At 42.1% G+C, this 26,428-nt stretch overlaps 1 protein-coding gene across 1 annotated transcript in view; it reads left to right on the plus strand.

Moving 5' to 3' along the window:
* SVOP (SV2 related protein) overlaps window positions 1-26,428 on the plus strand; it is a 305,181-nt gene that overhangs the window by 92,583 nt on the left and 186,170 nt on the right. Inside the window, exons 3-4 of the mRNA XM_069214772.1 lie at window positions 3,614-3,699; window positions 11,458-11,556. Of these exons, the coding sequence (XP_069070873.1) occupies window positions 3,614-3,699; window positions 11,458-11,556 (185 nt within the window). The remainder of the gene's footprint in view (window positions 1-3,613; window positions 3,700-11,457; window positions 11,557-26,428) is intronic.

Genomic DNA, 26,428 nt, shown 5'->3' on the forward strand with positions numbered 1-26,428 from the left:
TGTTGCTAATTTAGAGTATGCGGATCTTGTCTCAGTGCTCGAACTATTAAACTTGATATGCATTTTGGTATAAGATACTGGCACACCGGCAATGTTGGTTAGTTTTTTCCAACATATTACCAGGCAGACGTGATAGACTCCCATAGTTGAGTCAATCATGCCTTGACCCTTGACACTCTGTCCGTAGATGGATAAGGGATGCTCATTCCTGCAGAAAATCTCAGACTGCAAAGCACTTCACCCCTTTCTTACTCCCCTGCCAGGTGCCTGCGTCATGACCTTTCACCTGTTCCTCTTCACACCTTTTCCTGGCTCTGCCGTTTTCTCTTTCTGTTGCTGTCGCCATGCCAACGGAGCCCCTGGCTGCCCTGGCCTTTGTGACATCACAGCTCCCTCACTGTAATCGCAGGCCAGGCTTCTGCACCTTTCACTTATCTTAAAGACCTGTTCCCAGCTGCTCGCGGGTATCTTGATGGGGAAGTGGGACCAGTCCAGACCAGAACATGAGGTATAAAACTGATCATTTCCTTAAGTTTTTGTTCCATCACTTCAGAATGAATTCAGCTCTCTCAGATTTAACTCAGGCAAGGTATGAAGCGGGACTTTTTTGTTCTCAGACCGTTTCACTTTCCGCTGTAGTGCGGGGAGGTACGGGCCGGTTTGTCGAATGCTTTTTCCCACTGCCAGTCCTGAGCATTGGAATATGGATTTGCTTTCTGGCTGAAACTTGGGAAAGCTAAGCCACTTCACTGGGAGAAGCAGCTCATTGCCCTTAAACCGTTTACTCCCTCATGCGCCTAGTTACTCTGTTGCCCATCAGGTGAGGCGAGCGCGGTGTAGGAAGGATTTAGCAGCTGAGGCGAGGAAGCCCAGTCCAGGATGGGCTGAACTTGGTATGTCCTATCTTTCCAAATCTTGTTTGAATGGTAGCTCAGTGACTTCTTCAGCACCCGCAGGCCACAGGTTCAAGTCCTAGCTAGAGCGCCTCTCAAACTTGATGAAATGAGTTAGAATCACACTCTACACCTCTGCAAAGTTGAAAGCTGCTAGCGATGTGACATTTATAAACACGCTTTGGTGAAGCCAAAATGTCTACTGCTCACAATGAAGTGCTGACTAAAATGATAAAAATGCAATGGAAAACAAGTAAAAACCTTATTGCTAGACGAATGATAATGATAAACCATCTGGTCTCTTTTATAATGTGTGCTCGAAGCTATTAAACTCCCCTATTGCCATAGCATCATCGCTAATGCACGTCGTAGGCCCGAAATGACCCCTCTTCACCCCTTCACCTGTGGCCGTAGTCCAGCAGTCGCACCTTGTTTAGATTGAGCGGGGTCTAGATGGGGCAGGCTATATTTATTATACGATTTTCACTCCAGAGCGGCGCCCCTACGCTGACTATTGACCGATTCAAATCCAATACATTTTTTAGGATGAATGGAATTATACCTATAAATATTCCAATAAAGGTGGAAGAACACACCCAGCAGCCAATACAAAAACGGTGAGACTAAAATACTCCTGTGGGTCTTCTTGGATGTGAGCAGCAATGTCTCCAGCTGTTTTTCTGAGCCGAATGAGCCCATGTTTGAAGGAAGTTGAAGCAAAACCCCATAGATTATGCGTATGTCAAACCTAAAAACAACACTTTCATTAACAGTACAACTAGGGTCTCCTCAGCACATTGGGTTTTCTAAAACAGGAAGGGATTTTGATGGGGTGCACCGTGACTAGAGTATATACGACAGTTGAGACTCGACAGCCTATATGCTGTCTGCATGCCTTACATGTTGTGAATTGTCAGAGGCACTAGACAAACTACCTATTTCTCACAGGGCAGTAATAACTGGAGAAATCCTACATAAATCAATCAGTCGTTTGATCAATAATCTAATCTCCTTTCCAATTAGATGCAGCATGTTAGGTGCCCTCAGAAGCAGATGTAACTGTACCATCAGCAGGTGGAACTGAGCTGGGTAGTCCGGCTTAGGACCTGGCTCTCAGTCAAAATCCATATTTGATATCCGATCACCCGGACTGATAGAGCTGTTGACGCTATGTGTTTGGTTTCAGTTCGGAACGGTCTGTTTTCATGAGGAGCAGGGTCAGTACTGATTTGCACAAGACAGGCCTTTGACTAGAGTGGCATAGTGTGCGAAAAATGATGTCCTGGAATATGGCCTGACAATTACCAGTGGCTGAGATTAATTTAGTATTCCATCCATCATCTTATTGTTGGTGCAGTGATTTTTAGGGTGACAAGGGAAAAAGAGAATACAGTACACAAGCTGATCTTGGAGGAATTTACCTGGCAGCATAATCTGATTAATAATTGCTCTGCGGCCTTCTGTGGGATCTTTTGGTGATCAAATGTGAGATTTTATTTGTTGATTCAATTACGATTCATCCTATATTTATGACTGCAGTTAAGGCTAACCTTTTTGAATTCCTGCGAGAGGTAAACTGAAGCAATTCCCATCGAACGTTCATACCTGTATGCCAAATTTCCATCTAGAGATCATTTGCCTGTTTATATGGAAATACTAAGAATTTATAAAAAATTAGGGAAAAGTATCAATCAGAGTCGGTGAACACAAGACCTTCAATAAAAATCACACTGTTTGTGGAAGGGGTGGAGTCTGGAGAGGGGCATGGCCTTGTGCCAAGAAGTACCTCAGAGGCACTTTCACCCGCAACCCAGCCACACTTCTCCTCCTCTCAAAACCAAAAAACAAAAGCTTGCTGAGGCTTTTTCCAATGTCTTGGGGTGTTTTCACACCCATTAATGGACATCAGCAGTTGAAAGCCTCCGAGAATGAGCTGAAAACTACTGTTTACAGTGGCTTTCAGCTAGTTTTCCCTGCCACCGTGTGATATCGTCTCCGTACCGGGTGACTGTGTGATGGGAGCTGATATTGTGTGTCGCACGGTGGCACTGTGTGAGTTGGCAGGTCTGTAAATGTATAAGCTACTGGTGTGTCACGTGCAAAAACATTGTGGGATTGTTTTTCTTCTGGTACTATTGATCCTCTATTGAACGTTTGGTAAATTGTTCTTACATTGAAGATATACTTCGAATTTGTATTTATGAATTTGTACATGCAGATGTTAGCATAAAGTAGACGCTCAACAGGTCTTTAATTATGCAATGTATTCTGATAATCATAAAATGATTTGTGTGTAAATTCTGGGTTTATGTTAACATCCCGTTGTCCGAGTATGCATAATTGATGGATGCAATGCTTTTAAAAAACACCAATACATCTTGTCTTTACATTTTTAAACCTATCGTGGTTTGCAAGTGTGGGCTTCCTTTTTAACTGTCTTATTCACTAATGGGGGACACTTTTAATCTGGCTCCCGGGCAATTTTCTGCCCCAGTCCGACTCTGCAAACACACACATAATTCTTGTACCTCTTTCTATATGTGCCATTTCCTTCGGCCCTTTTACCACCATCCAGCTCCTTACTATGTATTGAGCTCTCTTCAAAACTTTTATCCCTTATTCCAAACTTACCAAATCTTTTAATTTTCTTTATATGGTTTTACCATCTAGAAAGGGTTTTCCTGCAGACATGCTGACATTGAACACCCTTTTCTTTCCAGATACCTTTATGGTGGAAGATGCGGTGGAAGCCATTGGTTTTGGGAAATTCCAGTGGAAGCTCTCCATACTTACAGGACTGGCGTGGGCAAGTATTCCATATCTACCTTCACATTCAGAAAAGCAGGATAAAAGATCTATGAAATATGTTGCTTAATCAATCCAGGTGGTGGCGTATGGCAAAAAAAATATCTTCTTATTTATTTTTTCCTTTATGTCTTTTTTAAACTTCTCTATTCTTTTTCTTAGTTGAAACACAAGAAAGCAAATATACAGTGTGCAGTCATAAATAACACATATGAGCCGGTAACCTACAAGCAATGTTTATATATTTTTAATATTACTTCTATGCTGCCATCCTTACAAGGGCAGTGATTGCTGCACATCAAGCAAAGTAGGAAAGCAGTAACTTCAGAGACATCATAGAAACGGATCTTCGGATCCTTTTGGAAGGGTAATTGGGAGAGGAGGCAGCAAATGTGGGATAAGGTAGGCCGAGAGCGAGAAGATAAGTTTTAAGAGGAGATTTCACGTTCTCTGAGTAATAAATATGAAAGCTTGCATTGTAGTTATGGGGTGTGATTTAAAGTTAGGTGGTAACTGAAAACTTTTTTTCGAAAGAAGTGGTAGATCCTCTTTTGAAATACTCTCCACTGGGAAATCCTCAGTAGGAATCCTTTAACATACAATGCCTATGGCGGGGGTTACTCTGCCTGAGGATTCATACAGTTCTTCAGTGGTGACTATAGTAAAAGAGTATCACAGTAGAGATGTACGAGTCCAAACCCAAGCAGACGGGGTACATATAAAGAGACCACTGAGTAGTGACTTCTGAAAGATTAGATTATGGAGGTAGTGGATTTCTAAATCATCAAGATAAACTTCTGTATACAACTGTTACCTACTTACGAGAGGGGGCTGACATATGGACAGCAGGGCCAAAACGCACCCAAAAACAAATACATCTAAGATGCTGAGATATAAGGAACAAGAAAATTGAGAAAGTGATAAGTAGGCAAACTTCTACAACACTCACTTGGCAGTCATATCATTCACCCTGTGGAGTTCTGGGTAATAGGAGGCCACTTCCATCTGCCAGGATTTGAGATTTGGTCCAGAGAGCCACCTTTAACCGAGCAAGGTAGAGTACACTGAAATCAGGCCTTGTAGTCAGTGCTAACTTACCTGGGATCTTCTACCATAGTTCTCTTATCAACTGTGACAGGGCTGATATCTTGAATAAAGAGCAGCCTCTGGTGCATTAACCTTCTCTGTTTTAGTATCCTGTCATGCTTGAGTTTCATCATGTAGAATCAACGGCGGAGTCTCTGAGTGATTCTTTCAAAATATTTATCTCTTGTGGATATTGTCATTGTCTTCGTCAGGTCCTTGGGCTCTATAGGAAATCCTCAGTGGAGCTGCGGGCTCCTCAAGTACTCACCAGCCTTATACATGGATATTTATCTCTCTCTTAGCTTCCTCCACTCCTTCAAACATCTTCTCCACATTAATGATAGAGGCAAGTGTACAAGAGTGCCATTTGGCAAAGAATCATTGGTTTCTCTGTGGCCGGAAACAAAAATGTCACTGTTGGCAGTGGCTGTTTCCGTTCCTGTGACCGTCACTGAAATGGCTTTGTGTTTGTCCTGTACTGCTGTCACTTTGACGTCAAAACTGCTTGCCTTTTCATGATGCCCATAAGAGCCCTCTGATATATTTGAGCCTGGAAAGCTCAGGCATAGCACTGCTTCTCGCTCCTTTCATCATCGCTAGATCATGATTTAGGATGTAAGTAGTACGCCACTGATGGAGAAGAACTTACGGCACACATTGGTGTAGGGTCTGCTCTTGGGCAGCTACCCTTAAATGACGTCAACATTGTAACATCAACAAAACATGGAATTCACCTCTCAGGATCTTCTGGCCTCTCTCCCTCTCATGCAAAACGTTTGCACGTTTTCCAGTGCAGAATGAATCAGCAGTTCATAGAAGAAAGCAATTAAGTTAACAGCGATGATACTATGTATAAAAGTTGCATTTAACTGCCTTTATTGCCTCACTGTGTGTTTTCTATATTAGGGAGTGCTACCAATTAAGTCATTTTGTTCCCACTATCAATGCAAAATTGTCATCCTTTTTCTATGTTTATGAAATGTCCTGGTTTTCGGTTTTAAAAAGATAGTCACTCTACTAAATACCTAACCACCTCACACAGCTCCGGGAGAGACATATCCCCCACAACATGCTCCGCTCTACATTCCCCTCTTTCGCTGGTAATTTTTAATACAAATATGCAAACCACTCTATGGTATCCTGTTAGCCAGAAGTTTGAGCTTTCGTATCTACACCAATGACATACAGATGTTTTCCCCTTTAGTTGAAATATTGGCAATGCTAAGCAGAAACTAAGTATGATGTTGGGAGCTGCTCTGCCTGTACTGTGCTGGTGGGCTCCAGCTCAGCGATTGCCAATGTGTGTTAAAACTATACATCTGTTCAGATCAGCAAGCCCCCTAGTCATCAAATCTCAGTTGGTTAGGTCTTTGGGTTTTGTGTTGCATGAACAGCTAAGTCTGGAAAGTCATGTTAATCATCCGAAAAACACCTGCAAACACTTGATTTTTGGCTAAACAGTGCCATTTTGTGAAGAAAACAGAGGATCCCCAGCCAGAGACATAGTAGGCTTGTTTCTGGATTATTGCAACACTTTGCTTAGAGGGTTCCTTGGGAGTGTTTAGGTAGGTTGCAACGCATCCTAAATCATACACGCAGAGTAGCAGCTAATATGGGCTCCCACAGACATATACCTCCTTACCTAAAAAGGCAACACTTACTCGTACTGCAGAAAATGGTGAAGACTCAGGCACTGACCTTCATTTTTAGAGCACTACAGATGAAGGACCGGAGCCAAGAAGGCTAGGTTTGCTGCATAAGTCCCTGGTTGAGTATTAAAATTGCTGGATAAAGGCCTGTTGGCCACTCCTCATTTTCAGAGAATCTCACTGGAAGGTAAAATGTTCCAGGATGAAAGGGTTAGGATGTGGGATTCCACTTGAAGAGTTTAGGAGGACTTTGCATGTCTTAAAAAGAGACTGAAGATCAGGTTATTTAAAAAGTCAACCTATGGTAGTTTACGTTCAGTGCGTGTATAAAGTCCAGGTTTTAGAGCTGTACAGATGTCATCAACTGGTCTGAACTTTGAACAAGGGTTAGGACTTGAGACCATGAGAGAGGAAGGAATCAAATATGTTTTAACAGAACATTTAGTGGTGGCACACAAGTGTCTTCTTTCAGGATTTGTGGAGACAAATATGACACCTGATTCAAGAAGATCTGTATAACACATAGCTGTGACACGAGTAGTGTATCATCTTCCCTAACAATGGTGCACCCCATTGACAATGGAACCGCCCTCCAAAACATCCTTTCTTCCTCGCTCTCCTTGGAGGGCCAACTGGTTGATGAGTACTCTATGGTGAATTAGAAACCAAGCAGCCTCATTTAGAGTCTTATGGAACAGGTGAAGTGCCTGGTAATCAGATTACTGCACATTTCTACCATTGTGCAGATTTCGAGAAATGCAGTAAAATCACATTACTCCACAGAAGCGACAAGAATGGTTACCATTAACAAACGACTGCTGGTATTCAAACTTAAACACATGTGGGAAAATGTTTGCAACCACACATTTTACGATTATTTGCTCCTGGACTTTAAAACTGAAGAGTAATACCTCTGTTTTACTACGAGATTTAGCACCTAGTTTTAGAACAAGCCCACAGTGTTGTCTGTTGTGTTACAGCGGGTTGGGAACTAAGAAGGCAGCTCTTTCTGCTCTTGCTTTCATGGTGTAGGGCACTTCTGTGAATCTAAGCTCTTACCAATCTTCGTGTTGACCAATGTTGGTTTGTGAAGACCTAGCTGTGCCACTTTTTCAGGCTACCAATCCAAAGTAAGTGTGCAGTTCCCTGGTGATGGCCCTATCTGTCCATTTTGGGTAATTGGACCAGTTGAGATCATCAAAGGTGCTGTTTTTAAGAAGCACAAGCCCTCCCCCTCCAGTTGGTGCTATGTATTGTCATTGGACTGTTCTTGTTGGACTGGCGCTGCAGTGCCCTCTGCGCCCCTCAGAGGGGCTTGTTGCTGTAGTTCTTTTAACTAGCCTATGAGTCTGGAATGTCAAACTCAGACCCTTAGTATTTAGTGGTGAGAGGAATCTCCCCACACAAAACACTGAGAGTCTGAATCCCACTCCCACTGAGGCGCACACCCACCCACTCTGGCCCTCACCCACATATTTGCGGCATGCTTCGTAATTGGGCTGTGCACCGAGGGTCTGAGTATCGCATTCAAGACTCATAGGCTAGGACTCTGGCAAAATACTCCTTTATGGGGACCAATGTGCATTGCAGCCCCAGCTCAACAAAGAGCACAGCTTGATAAATGAAGCATGCCACCAATCATTGGATGAGGGTTTACGTTTCCTAAAAAGGATGCCTTTGGTGGCCCCAACTAGTCCAATTACCCAAAGCGGACAGACTGGCCCATCACCTTAGAGCTGCACGGTTATGGGTTCATACTATTAGAGAGGATGTGCGCTGAACCCGACGTCCTCTCTTCCCATCTTTTTGTATTGACCATTTGCAGGATGGCCATTGACTATATAAATTAATTGCATATAGATTCACTGTAGGCAGATCAACCTTTTGCAGATATCGTAAAACCCTGGCATGTCTCCGGCTCTAGTGTGTCAACATTAGACACCACTTCAGCAAATATATCTTTGGGAGTTTGTTCGCATTGGCCACAATAACGGATAAAGTTAGCCACCCTCACAAATCTTGAAAAGATTTTCGAAAGAAAAACATTGCTCTCAGTCTTTAGAGATAAGTGGAGCAGGAGTAACACCTAAATGCATCAGCTTTTGTTCCAGGCTGAACAGTCTATAATTACCTTCTTTTCATATGGAAGGCTAGGAAATAAAAATAGCCTGGAAATAACGCAAAGAGGCTAAGAGTGTGGTAGGTGAAAGCTGGTCTTCCATCCTGACGTTACAATGCAGCGCAGCGCGGGAGGGGTCATTGCAGCGGTAGCCTGAGCCAGGTGCAGGAGGGGGTGTAGCAGGAACATATCACATGGCTACAAGAGAGATGGAAACAGGTGACTAATGGCAGCGTGCCATTGGTCAAGCATGGGCTGCAAAAGGTGTATATGGAATCTAGTGGAGAAGTGGTAACCACTAGGAGAGGGACACGAGACACACACAAGAAGATGAGCGAAGAATGCTATGTGGTGAACAAAGCAAGGAAACAAAATGATAACTTACTTTTTGTTTCGCACTTGCTAATAAAGTCTTCCAATTTTGTAGGACTGTATATATATTAGGTATTACTATTACTTAAGTGACCAGGCTTAGTCTTATATTGTCCTCAGAAGGTTGAGAGGCAGAACTGACCTCAATGAGACATGGGGCCAGATGTAGCAAAGGTTTTTACCCATTCTGTGTCTATGGGAAAAAGTGTTCGGACATATGGCCCCTGGGGTGTGCAGAACTTGATTTATATGCTTTTGAGTAATTATGCAAACTATGGCAAAATTATGCGTAATTTCACAAAATGCAAATTTGCCATTTCGTCCCATATTTTAGCACAAAATATGTCCTTACGGCATTTTTTGCACAAAGACGCATTTAAACAAAAGGGTTGAGAACCAAACTAGCTCGCATCCTGGTCTTTGAATAAGTTCGCTGTAAATTGCTACTGCAAATTCACCGTTTGTGGTAAATGTTTTACCGCAAATAGGGGGCTATTGATCAAAGTGTCATAATGGAGTACTTTTGGGAATTTCAATTAACAAAGCATAACACAAAGTTCCTGAAATTACATGAATTATGCAGACATAATTTAAATTTCACCCAGGCCTAATTGAGACCTGAACCTATAGCCCACAGGTTGAGGTGGGCAAACCATGCAAGGCTCGAGCTAAATGTCCAGGTTGGGCTTCTCCATTTTTCCATGAGAAATGGCTTCTTAATGGAGCCCGAGCAATCTTCCTTGGACTCCCCATTCTCTCCCTACAGTAGCTGTTGAAACATAGAAATTGGACAGCTGAGCAGATATTTAAAATCTGCTATACTGATCGATTTAAAAAGCATAACATGTAAATTAGTGTCTCCTCTTTACCAGCTGTACATCACACGTGTCTTCTGAAGACATGTAACCAAGACCACCAACTGTGGGATGTGATCGAAGTGTTCATCCACCACTAACACTGGTCTGTTTTTGTTGAGCCAGGAGAAGCCGGCACCATTAATACAAAATTAAAGTATTTTTCCTTTCATTATGCTTAAACTTGTAGTTTTTGTTCCAAAAAAGACAACTTCTGCGTTTATCTTTAGAAACAATGGTTTTTAATAAATGTCACTAAATGCACTAGTGTGATCTAATTAGTTAAAATAAAATAATGATGTTGAAAAAATAACGATTTTTAAATTTCTTTGATTGTATTTTTGCATGACATTAGTTGCATGATTCACGCGCCAGATCTTACTGCTCGGCTCGTATTTTGGCTCTTATAGACATTATAGTCCCCTAGAAGGCGCTAGCTTGGCTATCTCTTATGAATTTTCTGGCTTGCCCACCTGTACATCTTCTGGAGGTGCAGAAATCCACTGAATGATCTAAGCTGCTTGAGCCAAGAGAACAAAAGCAAAAGTTTGAATGTAAGAGAGCCAGAGAGAGGGCCAATTACATGAAAGCATACAAAGAGTGCATTAAACTCTGATGGGTAGGTTTGGCGCTTGACTGGTTTTCTACTGGCACAAGCGGTATTTTAATGTCCCCGCCGGTACATAAATACGCAAAATCACCAAAAGTTGGTATATTTAGCCCCTATCTGTACATACTTCAAACAGAAAATATAAATTGAAAGCACTTTCAGATGTATTCTAGAGCTGCGTTAATGACCCATGACTAATAATTACACTAAAAAAGACAGACAAGTCATGTTACAAATAATTACATACCCTTTTGTTTAACATCGTATTTAGTATCACGTCGCGGCCTTTGCAGACTCTTAAAACAACAGCAAGGGGCCGGTATTTTTATCTTCGAAAATGGCAACCCTGCTGCTGGCTATAGCATAATTACAGGCTATTGCCATCTGCTGAGGGCATTACCAGCATATTTTGGGGTGGAGGTGTTTGTAACAACTTTGCATTTTATTACCCACTTTCTGCTACTTGAAGCCTGCTCGATACAAAACAAACGTTCAGAAACAAGGTTCACACAAACAATTGAAATGTCTTTCCAGGGGCCCAAAAGTCTCCTAAAGATGACACTGGCCACAGAGAGACAGAGCGCACGGGTAGGTTAAGAGAAGGAAAGAGGTCGAGATACATAAATAGGCAGAGAAGTTAAACAATGACAAAGGTAAGGCATGTGATAAATTGTACATCACAATATTACCGCCCTTACTATTGACTTGCACATAAATTGACTCCACAATATCAACTGCCTACATATTGTCAAAGGAAGTATATACTGGAAAATATAGATGCAATGTTTTCAACACCAGATCTGCTTACCTCGACAATATGTTGGTAGTCAATTTTGCGTAGTCGCTATACGTGCACGTCAATAATAAAACTTTGATATCAAGGTAGAACATTCATTGTATGATGACATCTAGGGATTGTCAAATTTAACCTGTTTCCAGCACTTTTGATTCTTCGAGAAAATGAGTATGGCTAGTCTTTGGACTCGATGAGCCCGAACTAACCCATGCATCTGTCTGTGCCGCTCTGATCTTCAGGAGCTAATCCTTCTTACCAACTTTGTCCTTGCAGATGGCGGATGCTATGGAGATGATGATCCTCAGTATCCTGGCGCCACAGCTGCACTGCGAGTGGAGGTTGCCAAGCTGGCAGGTGGCCCTGCTCACGTCGGTAGGAACCCTACTGTGGCTGTTCTTCTGTCTCCATGTCTCTCACCTTCCTCCAGGCTGATGCATGTGTGTTCCTTCATGCTTTAATGCTCTTGTCACTGTACTTATTGAATTTATAAGGTGACTATGTGCATCTGTATATTATATTTTCGACAGTAATCACCCCCCTTTGCTGTTTTTCTTCCAATATTTATATTTTAGTTTTAAGATGCATAATGGCTAGGTTTGTGTTTTTATTATTATGCCGAACAGCTCTTTTCTGCCCCCTTGGGTGTGGTTCATGCCCAATAAAATGAGAAAAGGCAGAAAGGCAAATAAAAAGGCTGTTAATTCTGGTCTGGGCAAAAACAACAGTATAGGTAGTCCAAATAGCAGTTCCATTTCTCATTGTTTTATTATGGTATAAGCATTTTTATAGTGCCTTAGTCATTAGTATAGCGTTAGACTGATATAGCATTCCACGTTTACCCTTAGCATGTGTCTGTTCATATCCCCAGTGTTAAACAGCATTGTCTGCTGGGTTGGCGAGGTTAGAGTTTAAGAATTTCTGTAAAAACACTAGAGGAATAAAGAGGGCTTAGAAGGGTGTAGATTGGAACTTTGGAAAAAAACGACACAGGTTGTCTAAGAGTAGTAACTTATGTTGAGGCCTTTTTTAAACTTATGCTTACTCACGGCTTCGGTGGCAGTATTATCAACCGCACTTTTTGCAGCGCTTGAGGCTTTTTATAAAAATTTAAACATACGGGCTACTAAAGAGTGCACAAGAGATTGTCAGGTGGTTACAAAGAAAACAAACAGCTTTGTGTCCAAGAGCAGTGAGACCTGTTTCTGCATGTAATATTATAGTATTTGTTAATCATGTTTGTACTCATAGTCCTTCGTGACTCTCTTTGTGAACAAGGATGATGTAAAATTAGAACGGGAACAGCTGGATCTTCCCCTGTACCCTGCAGGTTGGTTTGCCCAGTGGTGTTTTCGATAAGAAAAGAGGTATTCGCTATACCAGGAGCCAGATCCACAAAGAATCTGCTCCTCACCGGGCTTTCCGTATTTTGGGTAGCTGAGGAGTTGAGCAGTTCAATATGTCATGTGCACTGAAAGAACAGGATTATTTAGTAGATGAGTTTAGAAGTAGAAAGCAAAAACAGATACCCATCATTACAACATGAAGTCCCGGATGAAGCAAAATGAAGCCTATCACTCTTCAGGAGTATCAGACTGCTTAACATGCCATCACCTGAAAGTAGGTTAGTGCAACCCAGCCATCTTTAGCCTTATCAAATGGCAGATTCTGTTTTCAGCCTGCCCTCCATATTAAAGCAAGTGGGTCTTGCGTATCAACATTCTTATATCCACAGAAGGAAGATCATCTTTGGCACACACTGCTCCAGTGAAGATACAATAAAGTCTGAGTGAGGAGATAAAGTAGCTAGAGATGCACTGCAGACCTGGAACAATCACATTATACTCCATAATGATGGGCATGCAGCGTAGTTATGGATTCAATGAAAGTTGTTCTACAAGTGACACATATAGCAGAAAGTTGTAGACTAGCTAAGATTTGCTTGTAGGTCCTACAACCAAGCTAACCCTCAAAACTGGAAAGAAAATCATAAAATAACTCTGTTTCAAAAGACATGGCACTAGATAACCCATGTCCAGGGCCAATTTAGACTCCATAGATTAAGAAAACGGAGTATTCTCTAGCATAAATCCAACAACATATTATGAAGGGGTAACAATGCAGGTAAATTGCAAACACCAAATTGTGAAAAAAGAAGTTCAGTCCCACATTTTAGCCATTTGCTCCCCAGACAGCACCGCCAGAATGCATGAATGCGCCAAGCATGAAGCATTCGCACAGTTCTGTCAGGCTCCTTATAAAGCTGAATTCACAAATGACATATTACACGATATCTATAGGGATATCAAGTAAGAAAATTAACCTCGGATCATGTAACCTCTCTAGAAGCCCTCAAAACAGTAGAGGAAGTTATTTCAGCGATATAGGGTCTTAAGCCCTGTCAAGGTGACATGTTCACCCCAGCCTCTGGCTTAGCCTGCAATCACTAATCTATTTAGCAACTTAACATCGAGAGGGGACGTTACGCCATTCATGCCCGGCTGGGGGTTCTTCTTAAAAAGGGGAAGGCGCCAGAGCATTGTGGTTCTTACACGCCAATTTCTTTACTAAGTGTTGACTTTAAAATATACACAAAATTAATAGCCACAGACTGCAACACCTTTTACAGGATCGATTCACTGTGGCCAAGCAGTATTTATCCCCAAGAGAAGGGTGGGGGCAACAAAAAAGTCCCACATTTTTATCAACATAGCTAAAAAAAATATAGATGATATGGCTGATGTAGTCCTGCTGTCCCTCACCTCTGAAAAGGCTTTTGATAGAGTAGAGTAGCCTTTTCTGAAGGAGGTGTGCGGGACAGGGAGTGGGAGAACGCTTCATTAAGGTGGTGTTAGCAGGGTACACTATTTCCACTGCGAAAAGTAGTGTCAACAGATAAGACTCATGCCTAATAACGATAGAGAGGGGACAAGACAATGCTGCCCTTTATCACTCCTGCTCTTTGCCCCCAGTGTGGAACTGCTGGCCCAGAAGATTAAAACTGGGCAAATATATAGTCAAGCTCTCTCTTCACAGACTATCTTTTAATCTCATTGGGGAGCCTGAGTCTTTCCCTCTGTCCCGTACTGAAGGTAATACATGCCTTCTATGAGTTGTTGGGATTTCAATTGAGTATGTTACATTCTGAGGGTACTGGACTCATCATAGTTAATAATAATAATATGTGATTGCTGCAGGAACGCTTCCCATTTTAAATCGCTATTCACTAGCAATACCATTAAATACGTAGGGATGAACCTTGGGTATAGCATGCGCTCAATTCATGATGCCAACTTCCCACCAACAGTGAGTCAAGTTAAGAGAGATATTCAAAGTTGGCATAGTTGCTAGTTCCTATGGCAGGAACCTATATCCTCTATTAAGATGAATGTGCTGCAGAGAGTTCTTTTTGTTTTCCAGCTCCTCTCCTTAACCCCTTCGCTGCCAGGCCTTTTCCCCCTCAGGTTTTTTTTGGCTATTTGAGGCAGTTCACGCTTAGACCCTCATAACTTTTTGTCCACAAATATGCGTCCTTTTCTTCCAACATCCTAGGGATTCCAGAGGTACCCAGAGTTTGTAGGTTACCCTGGAGGAGACCAAGAAATCATCCAAAATACAGCAAAAAAATCGTTTTTTAAAACAAAACGGGAAAAAAGGGCTGCAGAAGAAAGCTTGTGTTTTTTCCCTGAAAATGGCACCAACAAAGGGTTTGCAGTGCTAAAATCATCATCTTCCATCTTTCAAGAACAGGCAGACTTGAATTAGAAAACCACATTTTCAGCCACTTGTCAGCCTAAAAATGTTATTTTTCAAACTGCCCTTTTAGACCCACTTTGGTTCCCCCTCAATTTCAACATGTTTTTGGCTCTTCCCTGTCACAGGCCCACCTACACACAAGAGGTATCATTTATATCGGGAAACTGAGGGGAACGTTGGGTGGTAGTAAATTTGTGCCAGTGCAATGATCCCACACAGAAATGTGGGAAAAATATGATTTTTTAGCTACATTTGAGGTTTGCTGAGGATTCTGGGTAAGAAAACACTGGGGGATCCACGCAAGTCATACCCCCCTGGACTACCTCAGGTGTCTACTTTTCAGAAATGTCCGGGTTTGGTAGGTTTTCCGTGAGATAAACGACTTGTCCCCTCCTCAAGAGACTGGTGCAAAAGACTGGCAGCTACGAGTTGTAGCTGTTAACTGAAAGGATTCTGATGGTCAAAACTCAGTGTGGTGTTGGCACTGTGGAACACGACTAGCATCTTAGGTGTCTGTTTGGTTGGGGTCACTGCCATATGTGGACTTAAACATATTGTACAGAAGTGGCTCACACATCGGGATGGGCTGGCCATACAAGACCCTGGGAAGTAGCCTCTTCTAGGGCAGTGAACTGCTTTTGTCGTGAATGTATTGTAGGTTCTAAATTCAAACTATCCCTATGAAGCAGCACACAATGTTCCTTTAAGTATGTTACTGATTGAGGGCAGAAAAGAACAAGTTAGTTACCTTTTGTAACTTTTTTTCAAGTGTTCATACTTTCTTTAGTCAGTTCAAAACAGGTTAACCATAAAAGATACATACAATACCAATTTTGTGATTCACACGCAAACGTTTTAAAATCAGTCCATGTACTACACTATCCCTTCCTCATGCAATAAATATCATAACAGCCCCATACATGCTACACAAATACAAAACCCAACATTTCATCATACAAAAGGATAAAAACTAGATTGCAAATTGGTTAAAATATGATTGTCATCACCAAAAGCTAACAGTCGATCAAGTATAGCACGCTCAATCACCTTCACAACAGAATCAATGAGGGAAATGGGTCTATAACATTGACAATTGTCTTATTCTCCCTTCTCAAACACTGGGGTAATGATTGAGGTGGGCCATGAATGCAGAGGGTCTCCCTTAACAGCTGTGGAAAGTGTGGTCCCTATCTCCAGTTCTTTATATATAGCTTTGGCTTAATCCCTTCCAGGCCAGGTGCTTTCTAGCAAGTCCTTTTATCCCTTCTATAACTTCATTGAGAGTAAAGACTAAGTTGAGCACCTCATCGCTGTTCCATATCTTATTCGGGGATAGGTCTATAGCCTCATCACTACACATCTCTAGGGTGATATGGTGACAGAGAGAGCCTTTATCATTGATAACAGAAAGGGGGAAATTAACGATATCCGAGAGTGTAAAACTATTCTTCAAGGAACACGCTTGAAGGAGGCACCTCAAGCGTCATCCTTTCAGAAAGTTTTCTTTCTTTTAACCAAAGCCTTACAGCTGGTCAGGCAGGCCATAATTCAGTTCTTATCTCTAGTTTTAGTCCTCAGGGCAAACTTTAAATTCCTATGAGCCCTAGAACAATCTTGGTCAAACCACCTTTGCAGTGGGCTAGATCTCTGTTGAGATGGAATGGACAAAAGGTCACTGACTTTGCAGGCAATATTATTACACGCATTACCTATCTTGCTGCGCAATGAATTTTCATTTAAACAAATTGTAAAGATTATTAGGCTCTATTTGTGACCACATTAACCTTCTTTCTTGGTCAGACTGCATGGTATTTTTATACTGATTGCCAGACTCTACCATATGAGTCTCATCCAGGCCCATGGAAAAAACATATTGGATTATGTTCACTAAAACTACTTGAGGGGATTGCAATGTTCTCCACATAAACCCTTAGCGAAGCTGATACTAAAAGAAAATCAGTTCCAGAAAAGCGCCATTGGCTGGTAAAAGTAATAGAGTAAAGGGAAAAGGGAGAAACACATTTGTCAAGGGAAAAGACAAGGTTGAATCTGCTTAGAAAAGTGTTTAAAAAATCCCCCGACCGGGTATAATCCATATGCAGTCCCAAATTCATCACGCACAGTGAAGGAAGCCTGGAAGATGGCTGCAGTTTGACGTCCAAATCATTGTTAAAGTCTCCTATCAGTAACACACTAATGGGAAAAGCTGAACTCGGCTCAATTCTTCTAGGTAAGATCTAAAAAAAAGCACATTTTCAATGTTACACAATGAAGAATGAGCATTGTAAAAGTTCAACAACAGTACTTTGTGTGCTTTGGGAGGAGTAATCATTAAAGCTTGAAGATGGGAGAGCCAGTAACCAACTGTTCAAACTTACATTTCAACAGAATGGAGGTTGATATCACTAGAACCCCTTTGGTGCTATCAGAATTAGAGGAAATAAAAGGTACAAAAAAGTCATATCCATTTAAATGAAAATGGAGTTATCCCAGGTTTCTTGAACACAAATTAACTTACATTATTTAACATTACTAGTCCTTATCTCATAATTTACTTTACCAGATAACACTGCCACATTCTAACTCTAAAGCCCAGAGCTGCCCTCAGGGCCTCTAAAGCCCGAGCTGCCTGCTGGGCAGAATGAACAACAACACTTCTGACATCATGAACTGGTAAACCCATGTTATGGTCCTCATCATGTCAGTCACAGTTCTCCACATAGTTCAGGGGCTCAAACCTGTTGGAGGTACTTACTGCAAATCTTGAAGCGACCTAACTTTTCTGTATATTCAGAATGGGAGTGTGTCCCCTAGTATTAGACCATACCTTTTGTGGTCTATAAAAGAAACCTAGTCATAGCGCCAGCATGGGAAAGACAGGCTAAATTTAGCAAGTGATGTCTAAGCCAACAAATGACAAGTCATCCCACACATCTTAATACAGTTACCTTCAAAACATTTCTTGTCCTTCCCGATCCAACTAACACTTCATACCATGTTGATACACCAGGACATTATTGTGGCGCCAACTGTATGTCTCCCTATCCAATGAGTAACTTTGTTCTTGAGTTCCTCAAACGTCTCATTCAAACAATCAATTTATCATTGGGGGAACATTACCTAGAACAACAACCTAAGGGGTGGCCTCAGGAGACAGGATGATAAGCACCTCCTTTTTTAAAATATTTTTATTGTCAAGAAGGAGCAATCACATAAATATATAAATAATGTATCTCTGCATTATAATGAAACGGTCAATTTAATTCATTACGGTACATCGACAATTCCCTATGTATGTGCATGAATTGTCTTCACACATTGTAAGATTAACTCATCACAGCTATCAAGGAGTCAAATCAGGTAGTTTTATAGCAGGCAAGGGTAAATTCAGGGAATGACAGAACATCATTCTAAAATTCACTGCAATTTAGCAGAACACATGATTGTATACAGATTGGATGATTGCCATAAATCAGCATTTCCCTCTTACATGGGTGGCCTAGCGACAAACATTGTAAAATGAATTCATCACATGTAGCCAGATGTTGCATCTTGCACATTGTAACAACTCAGCATAGATTCAGAGGGTAGAAAAGCAGGCTGCTCAACTTCACCAGATAAAATGATATTTACCCCACAAACTTGACCGGAAAGATACTGTCCTTATTAAAGCACTCCCTCAGCTATTAGGTTACACACCAGTACACAACAGAGTAGAGTTCAGGTAGCCTCGATCGATTGTCTGCAGAAATGTAGCAGTAGCATCTAGTCCTGTCGATATCCCGAAAAATAGCTTTCATCCAACACTGTTTTTAGGGAATTCCATCCCCACAACCTCCAGTTATTCATCCCCAGACTGTCTTTTATCCAGTTTGTCATTGGCAACCAGATCAATGTTCCTTGCCTCCTTAATCCCCTTTCTTTACAATTAAACAGAGCTTTCTTTAAATTATACGTGCTCAACATGTGTGCACGTATAATTTAAAGAAAGCTTTGTATAATTGTAAGGGAAGGGGAGCAAGGAAGCAAGTAGCATTGATCTTGTTGCCAATGACAGAACTGCTGCACAGTTGTTGTGAGGTTAGTTGTTAGGCACATACTCACACTTATTTTGCTTATTTTAGTTTAGGTCTGAGGCCTGTGACCTTTCACTGAGTCACTTGGCATCGTATTCCTTTTATTATTTTAGCAAGGGTTTAGTGGTGATGTTTTATTATTCTTCTCCATTGTCCTTTTCTGCAGCACTTTGTCATTGATTGCTTTGCACAATATTTCATTACATGCTCGTATCAAGGCTATATATGATAGGTTCCCGGGTATCGCTGGCTCAGAGAGTACAGTGTCTTCCTTACACAGAAAGAGACGTGTTGTGTCACGTCAGAGCAGTTCCTAGAATAACACGTTTATTATAAAATATCAGGCTGCCTTATTATCCCTGGAGAGGACATTCCAGTCAGATCACCATCTCATCTTATGCTGCCTGTCGCCTTTGCAGTTTCAGCCAAAACCTGGCGCTTCCTCTTCTGTCGCTGAGAAGGATTTCCAGCAGACTAACAGACCTCTCCTTTACCTTCATCACAGGTATGGGGTTGGTGCTACACTCCCGGGACTAGATGGGCAGATTAGGACTATCACTGCTACTTGCTCTCATGTAGGGAACTTAGTAGTGTGTGTAGGAATATTGGTAATGCTATTGTGACAAATATGGTGGGACTGTTTCTCTGTTTCACTTTTTTGTCCACCGTTGTAATTGTGTCTGGTTTCATCATCCTTATAATTGAACTTTATGGCTTGTTGCGTATAATGCATTTGCTTCAATAAATCCTATTGAACAATTATATGCTTCTGCTTGTCATTACATGTATGAGACTTATGTAACTGAAGAACGGGACATGATCTGTTTCCACAAAGACTTCCCTGAGGAGTCCAAGAGTATCATGGGATGGGCTGCCACAAATCACTTTTACCTACAGTATCTGTGAGGTGTTGCTAGCTAGTCGAAAGGGTTAGGCTGACAGCTGCCACACAGTTTGGGATCAGACTCAGTTCCCCATACTCGGTGGTGCTGCCGACTACAACTCAACAGTCTCGTCATTTTGGCAAGGGTCCCACAACACAGCTGGTGGATCAGCACTCTTCCACGCTATTGCCATAAGGAGGCGTGATACAGCTATAGAAATAAAACTAAGATAAAGGTGCTCCAGGTCACCTGAAAAGTGCTGATCAATGCTGAGTAACATCAATGAAGATGATGAATCAGAGCTAATATGAATCTCTGTTGCAGCTTCTTCCAAAAAGCCTCAACCCCTTCTTTAAATGCCTGCAGCTTCCCATACTTGCAAAACATATGCACCATGTGAGCGGAGCCTCCCCACAACAGTAGTTCTCTTACCTCAGCTGAACAATTTAGCAGATGTATAGTACAAGTTAAATATAGCTCTTAAGTGTTGGGTCTGCAGACTACCGGTAAGAAGCACCTTAATTCAGGCCTCTATTGGGGCCTGTAAGTCTACCCAACCGCTCCTCCATCTGCGCTCTTGCAATTCAGGGTCATCCAGTACCATGTCATTCAGAATAGTATAGATCTGACCAATCATACTTCCCGGGTGTAGAATTATTTTCAAAAGAGGGATTTATTCAACCGATACACATTCATTCCCTAGCTTGTTTAAAAAATCTCTGACCTGCAAATATTTATAGGAGGTCTTAGCCCCAAGCCCGAAATCCTGCTGCAAATCACTAAATGAGGAGAGTTGTCCCTGAGAAAACAAATCTCCCAGCCTGCTGAATTGCTCGCATTGTCTGCAAACCCGGTCGTGCAATATTGAGGGGAAAATTATAGATCGCCACAAATGAGTGTATGTTATGCTTCTGGATTCCCATTTTTCCCTTAACCTCATTCCAGAGCTTCAGAATGGCACCCAGGAACATCTATTCACCAAAATGCCAGGAGTATCAGAAGTGACATCACACACCCTTTGACTTACAATTGCATTCACACACACACATGTTCACACTTACACTGTCTCACATAAACACACACTCACCCTCAAGCATGCACACAACATACATTTAAAATAATTTGTTTTTTACTTACTCAACTACCAGGGAGGGCCATAGCCAGCTAATTGTACTCCATTTGTATTACATTAATAGAGAAAAATTAAACATTATTTACTATTAGTGTCATACAAAATGAGAGAAAACAACGAGAAAGGAGCCCCAACCGACGTCTAGAAGGACAAGTTGCCCCTGTGGACCTGGCACTGTTTTTGCCACCAAGGGTTGCAAGGGACAATCCAGGGGTTGCAGCTGCGGCCCCTGGTGACCCTTAAATGACGTCCATGGTGTCACTGACAGTCTTAAACCTCACCTTCTTATAATAACTAGGCTCGATACATCTTAATAAACAGCTCCTTGTGTCCTCCCCAGAGATAATTCATTAATATTTGGGAACTCTCCACCTGAAAAGGGAAGAATCAAGCCTAGCCCCCCTGCCAAAATAAGAACCCCCATATGCTGCAGGAGTGCTGCCCAATAATAAAACATAAAGTTAGGAACTTTCTAGCCCCCCAGCACTCTGGGAAGGAACAAGTATTTTAGCATCTGTTGTGTCATTTTATATTGCCATAAAAAGTTAGTACAGGTGACCTCCAATTTTCTGGGCTGTGTCCCTTCTAGTTCAAGTGGGATGGCTCTTAATAAATATAGCACTTGATGTAGCAGAAATTTTAGTACTGTCCCTCATGTCACAGTGATCATTATCATCTCTATGCGACAGTTTATACATTATGTTAATCCAAGAACTAATAATAGTTTGAATGTAGTATGATGCACTGAAAAGCTACATTAATGTGCATTCATCTTAGGCTGGTCACTTAAATTTATGTGGTGTTGAGATTAAAATACAGATTTGAAGAATTATTTTTTCATTATGTTATATTTTGGACTTTAAATTAATATTCTGCATTGAAACAATATTAGATTTTTGATGTTAAATGTTTTATATTTGTACGCAAAAATAGTGAAATGCAGGTCTCCTCCACATTACAGGGAGTGCAGAATTATTAGGCAAGTTGTATTTTTGAGGATTAATTTTATTATTGAACAACAACCATGTTCTCAATGAACCCAAAAAACTCATTAATATCAAAACTGAATATTTTTGGAAGTAGTTTTTAGTTTGTTTTTAGTTTTAGCTATGTTAGGGGGATATCTGTGTGTGCAGGTGACTATCACTGTGCATAATTATTAGGCAACGTAACAAAAAAATATATATACCCATTTCAATTATTTATCATTACCAGTGAAACCAATATAACATCTCAACATTCACAAATATACATTTCTGACATTCAAAAACAAAACAAAAACAAATCAGTGACCAATATAGCCACCTTTCTTTGCAAGGACACTCAAAAGCCTGCCATCCATGGATTCTGTCAGTGTTTTGATCTGTTCACCATCAACATTGCGTGCAGCAGCAACCACAGCCTCCCAGACACTGTTCAGAGAGGTGTACTGTTTTCCCTCCTTGTAAATCTCACATTTGATGATGGACCACAGGTTCTCAATGGGGTTCAGATCAGGTGAACAAGGAGGCCATGTCATTAGATTTCCTTCTTTTATACCCTTTCTTGCCAGCCACGCTGTGGAGTACTTGGACGCGTGTGATGGAGCATTGTCCTGCATGAAAATCATGTTTTTCTTGAAGGATGCAGACTTCTTCCTGTACCACTGCTTGAAGAAGGTGTCTTCCAGGAACTGGCAGTAGGACTGGGAGTTGAGCTTGACTCCATCCTCAACCCGAAAAGGCCCCACAAGCTCATCTTTGATGATACCAGCCCAAACCAGTACTCCACCTCCACCTTGCTGGCGTCTGAGTCGGACTGGAGCTCTCTGCCCTTTACCAATCCAGCCACGGGCCCATCCATCTGGCCCATTAGGACTCACTCTCATTTCATCAGTCCATAAAACCTTAGAAAAATCAGTCTTGAGATATTTCTTGGCCCAGTCTTGACGTTTCAGCTTGTGTGTCTTGTTCAGTGGTGGTCGTCTTTCAGCCTTTCTTACCTTGGCCATGTCTCTGAGTATTGCACACCTTGTGCTTTTGGGCACTCCAGTGATGTTGCAGCTCTGAAATATGGCCAAACTGGTGGCAAGTGGCATCGTGGCAGCTGCACGCTTGACTTTTCTCAGTTCATAGGCAGTTATTTTGCGCCTTGGTTTTTCCACACGCTTCTTGCGACCCTGTTGACTATTTTGAATGAAACGCTTGATTGTTCGATGATCACGCTTCAGAAGCTTTGCAATTTTAAGAGTGCTGCATCCCTCTGCAAGATATCTCACTATTTTTGACTTTTCTGAGCCTGTCAAGTCCTTCTTTTGACCCATTTTGCCAAAGGAAAGGAAGTTGCCTAATAATTATGCACACCTGATATAGGGTGTTGATGTCATTAGACCACACCCCTTCTCATTACAGAGATGCACATCACCTAATATGCTTAATTGGTAGTAGGCTTTCGAGCCTATACAGCTTGGAGTAAGACAACATGCATAAAGAGGATGATGTGGTCAAAATACTCATTTGCCTAATAATTCTGCACTCCCTGTAATGGAAATGTGTTAACAGAGTCATTTAGTTTAGAAATAACAGGAATAGTAAAGTAGATTTAGTAATACTGAAATTATAGTTTGCATATTGAAAATGTTTATTAGTAGAATGATTAGAGCTGTTCTAATTAATTTGCATTAGCCCAAGTGAGGCCTGCTAGGCCCTGTATTCGTGATTGTTCGGAAGATGTCGTCATCTTGCTTATATGTATTTTTCTTCCAGATTTCCTTCTCATGAGAAGGCTAGTTTGGTAGAAGATGCCTATTATTTTACACATAGTTTATGAAGTTGTCCTTGAGGATGGGTTATTTAGGACTGTAGACTGGCAACATACATACATTGTAGCAACCTTGCATGGAAGAGTACAGATTGACACCATTCTCATGACAAACCCGGGAAACCACACCAATGTTTCAAGATGGAGTAGCATGATCGATTTCTATTGGATGTTACCCCTTCAACATCAGAAGGACTGATCAGCTGACGAATCATCTTGTCCTGTGAACTTCCATGCAGAACCCTTCCTGACATTCTGTGCTGCATGCTGAGCCCCTTGTACTCTGAAAGCTACAATCCTCTTTGGCCTTGCCCCTTTGAAATGCAATGCTGAGACTTTCCCTTTTCACTTACTTTTTGCCCACCTTAGTGACCTGTTACCTGACATTACCTTTTTCCAATTTCTTTTTGCCCTTTTTTGTCCTTTTTGTCTTTTGCCCACATGCATACTAGCCAGCACGTATTATCTCCTGACTGGATAATCTGTAGGGTTTTCTCTTGCCCAGCTAAGCTGAACCTTGATGACTTTAATTGCCTTAATATTTATTAAAACTGAGCAATGCTTGTTTTTTATCCATCAGATATTTTTACTGATGTTCTGTATTGCATTTGTGAAGTGCCTCGTTCTCTTTGTTCTCTATTTCTGACTGGAGTTTTCCTTGCATTGCCACATTAGTCATACTGTGTAATTGAATTGGCTTGTATTGAAATGTGTTGTCTGGAATCCCACACCCTTATACTGGGTCCAAAGATCCTTTGACCTTATCGGACATTGATTGCTGCGAAGGAAGAAAATGCTCCAGCACACTTTAGGAAGCTCTGTCATTTTTAACACGTTTGTAGGAAGTTGGCTCTGTATATACTATCTCAAAGTGAGAGACAGCGTGCACAGAGTCCAGGGGTTCCCCTTAGAGGTTGATAGTGGCAAAACTAGATCATTCTAATGCTCTATTTTGTGGTAGTGTGGTCGAGCAGTAGGCTTATCAGAGGGTAGTGTTAAGCATTTGTTGTACACACACAGGCAATAAATGAGGAACACACACTCAAAGACTTAACCCCAGGCCAATTATATAGAAAAATATATTTTCTTAATTTATTTTAGAACCACAAGATTCAAGATTTGAGGTAAGTACATAAAATGCAAGGTACTTCACACAGATAAGAATAGAACTTTGATTCAAAACAGTAGTGCACACAGTTTTAGTTAAAATGACAATAAGCTATTTTAAAAGTGGACACTGCAAAAATCAACAGTTCCTGGGGGAGGTAAGTTTGGTTAGGTTTCTCAGGTAAGTAAAGCACTTACACAGTCAGTTTCCTGGGCATAGGCAGCCCACCATTGGGGGTTCAAGGCCACCCCAAAGTCAACGCACCAGCAACAAAGGGCCGGTCAGGTGCAGAGGTCAAAGGAGGGCCCAAAACACATAGGCGTCTATGAAGAACAGGGGTGCTCCGGTTCCAGTCTGCTAGCAGGTAAGTACCTGCATCTTCGGAGGGCAGCCCAGGGGGGTTTTGTAGAGCACTGGGGGGACAGAAGTAGGCACACAAAACACACCCTCAGCAGCACAGGGGCGGCCGGATGCAGTATGCAAAGTAGGTGACAGGTTTGCTATAGAAAGCAATGGAGGGACCTGGAGGTCACTTAGGCGATGCAGGCAGGGCACAGGGGGGGCTTCTCGGGCCAGCCACCGATTGGGCTAGGAAGAGGGACACCTGCTGGTCACTCCTGCACTGGTGGGTGGTTCCTCTCGGTCCTGGGGGCTGCGGGTGCAGTGCTTAGTCCAGGCGTTGGGTTCCTTGTTACCAGGCAGTCGCAGTCAGGGGGAGCCTCTGGATCCTCTCTGCAGGTGTTGCTGTTGGGATTCAGGGGGGTCGACTCAGGTTACCCATGTTGTCATAGTCGCCTGGGAGTCCACTCTGCGGTGTTAGTTCTCTGGAGCTTGAGCCGGGGGCGTCGGGTGCAGAGTGAGAAGTCTCACGCTTCCGGCAGGAAGAGAGAGTTCTTTGACAGTTTCTTTAAAGTTGCAAAGTTGTTGCAGTTTTTGAACAGTGCTGCTGTTTTTGGGAGTTTCTTGGTCCTTCGAGTTCAGGGCAGTCCTCTGAGTCCTCAGAGGTCACTGGTCCCTGTCGGATGCGTCACTGTGCAGGTTCTTTGAGTCTGGAGACAGGCCGGTAGGGGTGGGGCCAAGTCAGGTGTCTTCCCCGCCGTCTCTGCGGGGCTTTCAGGTCAGCAGTCCTTCTTCTTGTTGTAGGTTGCAGGAATCTGATTTCCTGGGTTCAGGGTTGCCCCTAAATACTACCAGTGCAGGCTTTGTTTCTGGCCTCAGAGAGCACAAAGGCTCTCACTCCAGGGGGTCAGAAACTCGTCTCAGTGGCAGGCTGTCACAGACCAGTCAGCCCTGACCTGAAGGATTGGGTAAAATACAGGGGGCATCTTCTAAGGTGCCCTCTGTGTGCATATTTTAATAAATCCAGCACAGGCATCAATGTGGGTTTATTACTCTGAGACGTTTGATACCAAGCTTCCCAGTATTCAGTGTAACCATTATGGAGCTGTGGAGTTCGTTTGACAAACACCCAGACCATATACTTAATATGGCC

Source organism: Pleurodeles waltl, chromosome 11 (genome assembly GCF_031143425.1).
Source record: "Pleurodeles waltl isolate 20211129_DDA chromosome 11, aPleWal1.hap1.20221129, whole genome shotgun sequence".
Taxonomy (NCBI): Eukaryota; Metazoa; Chordata; class Amphibia; order Caudata; family Salamandridae; genus Pleurodeles; species Pleurodeles waltl.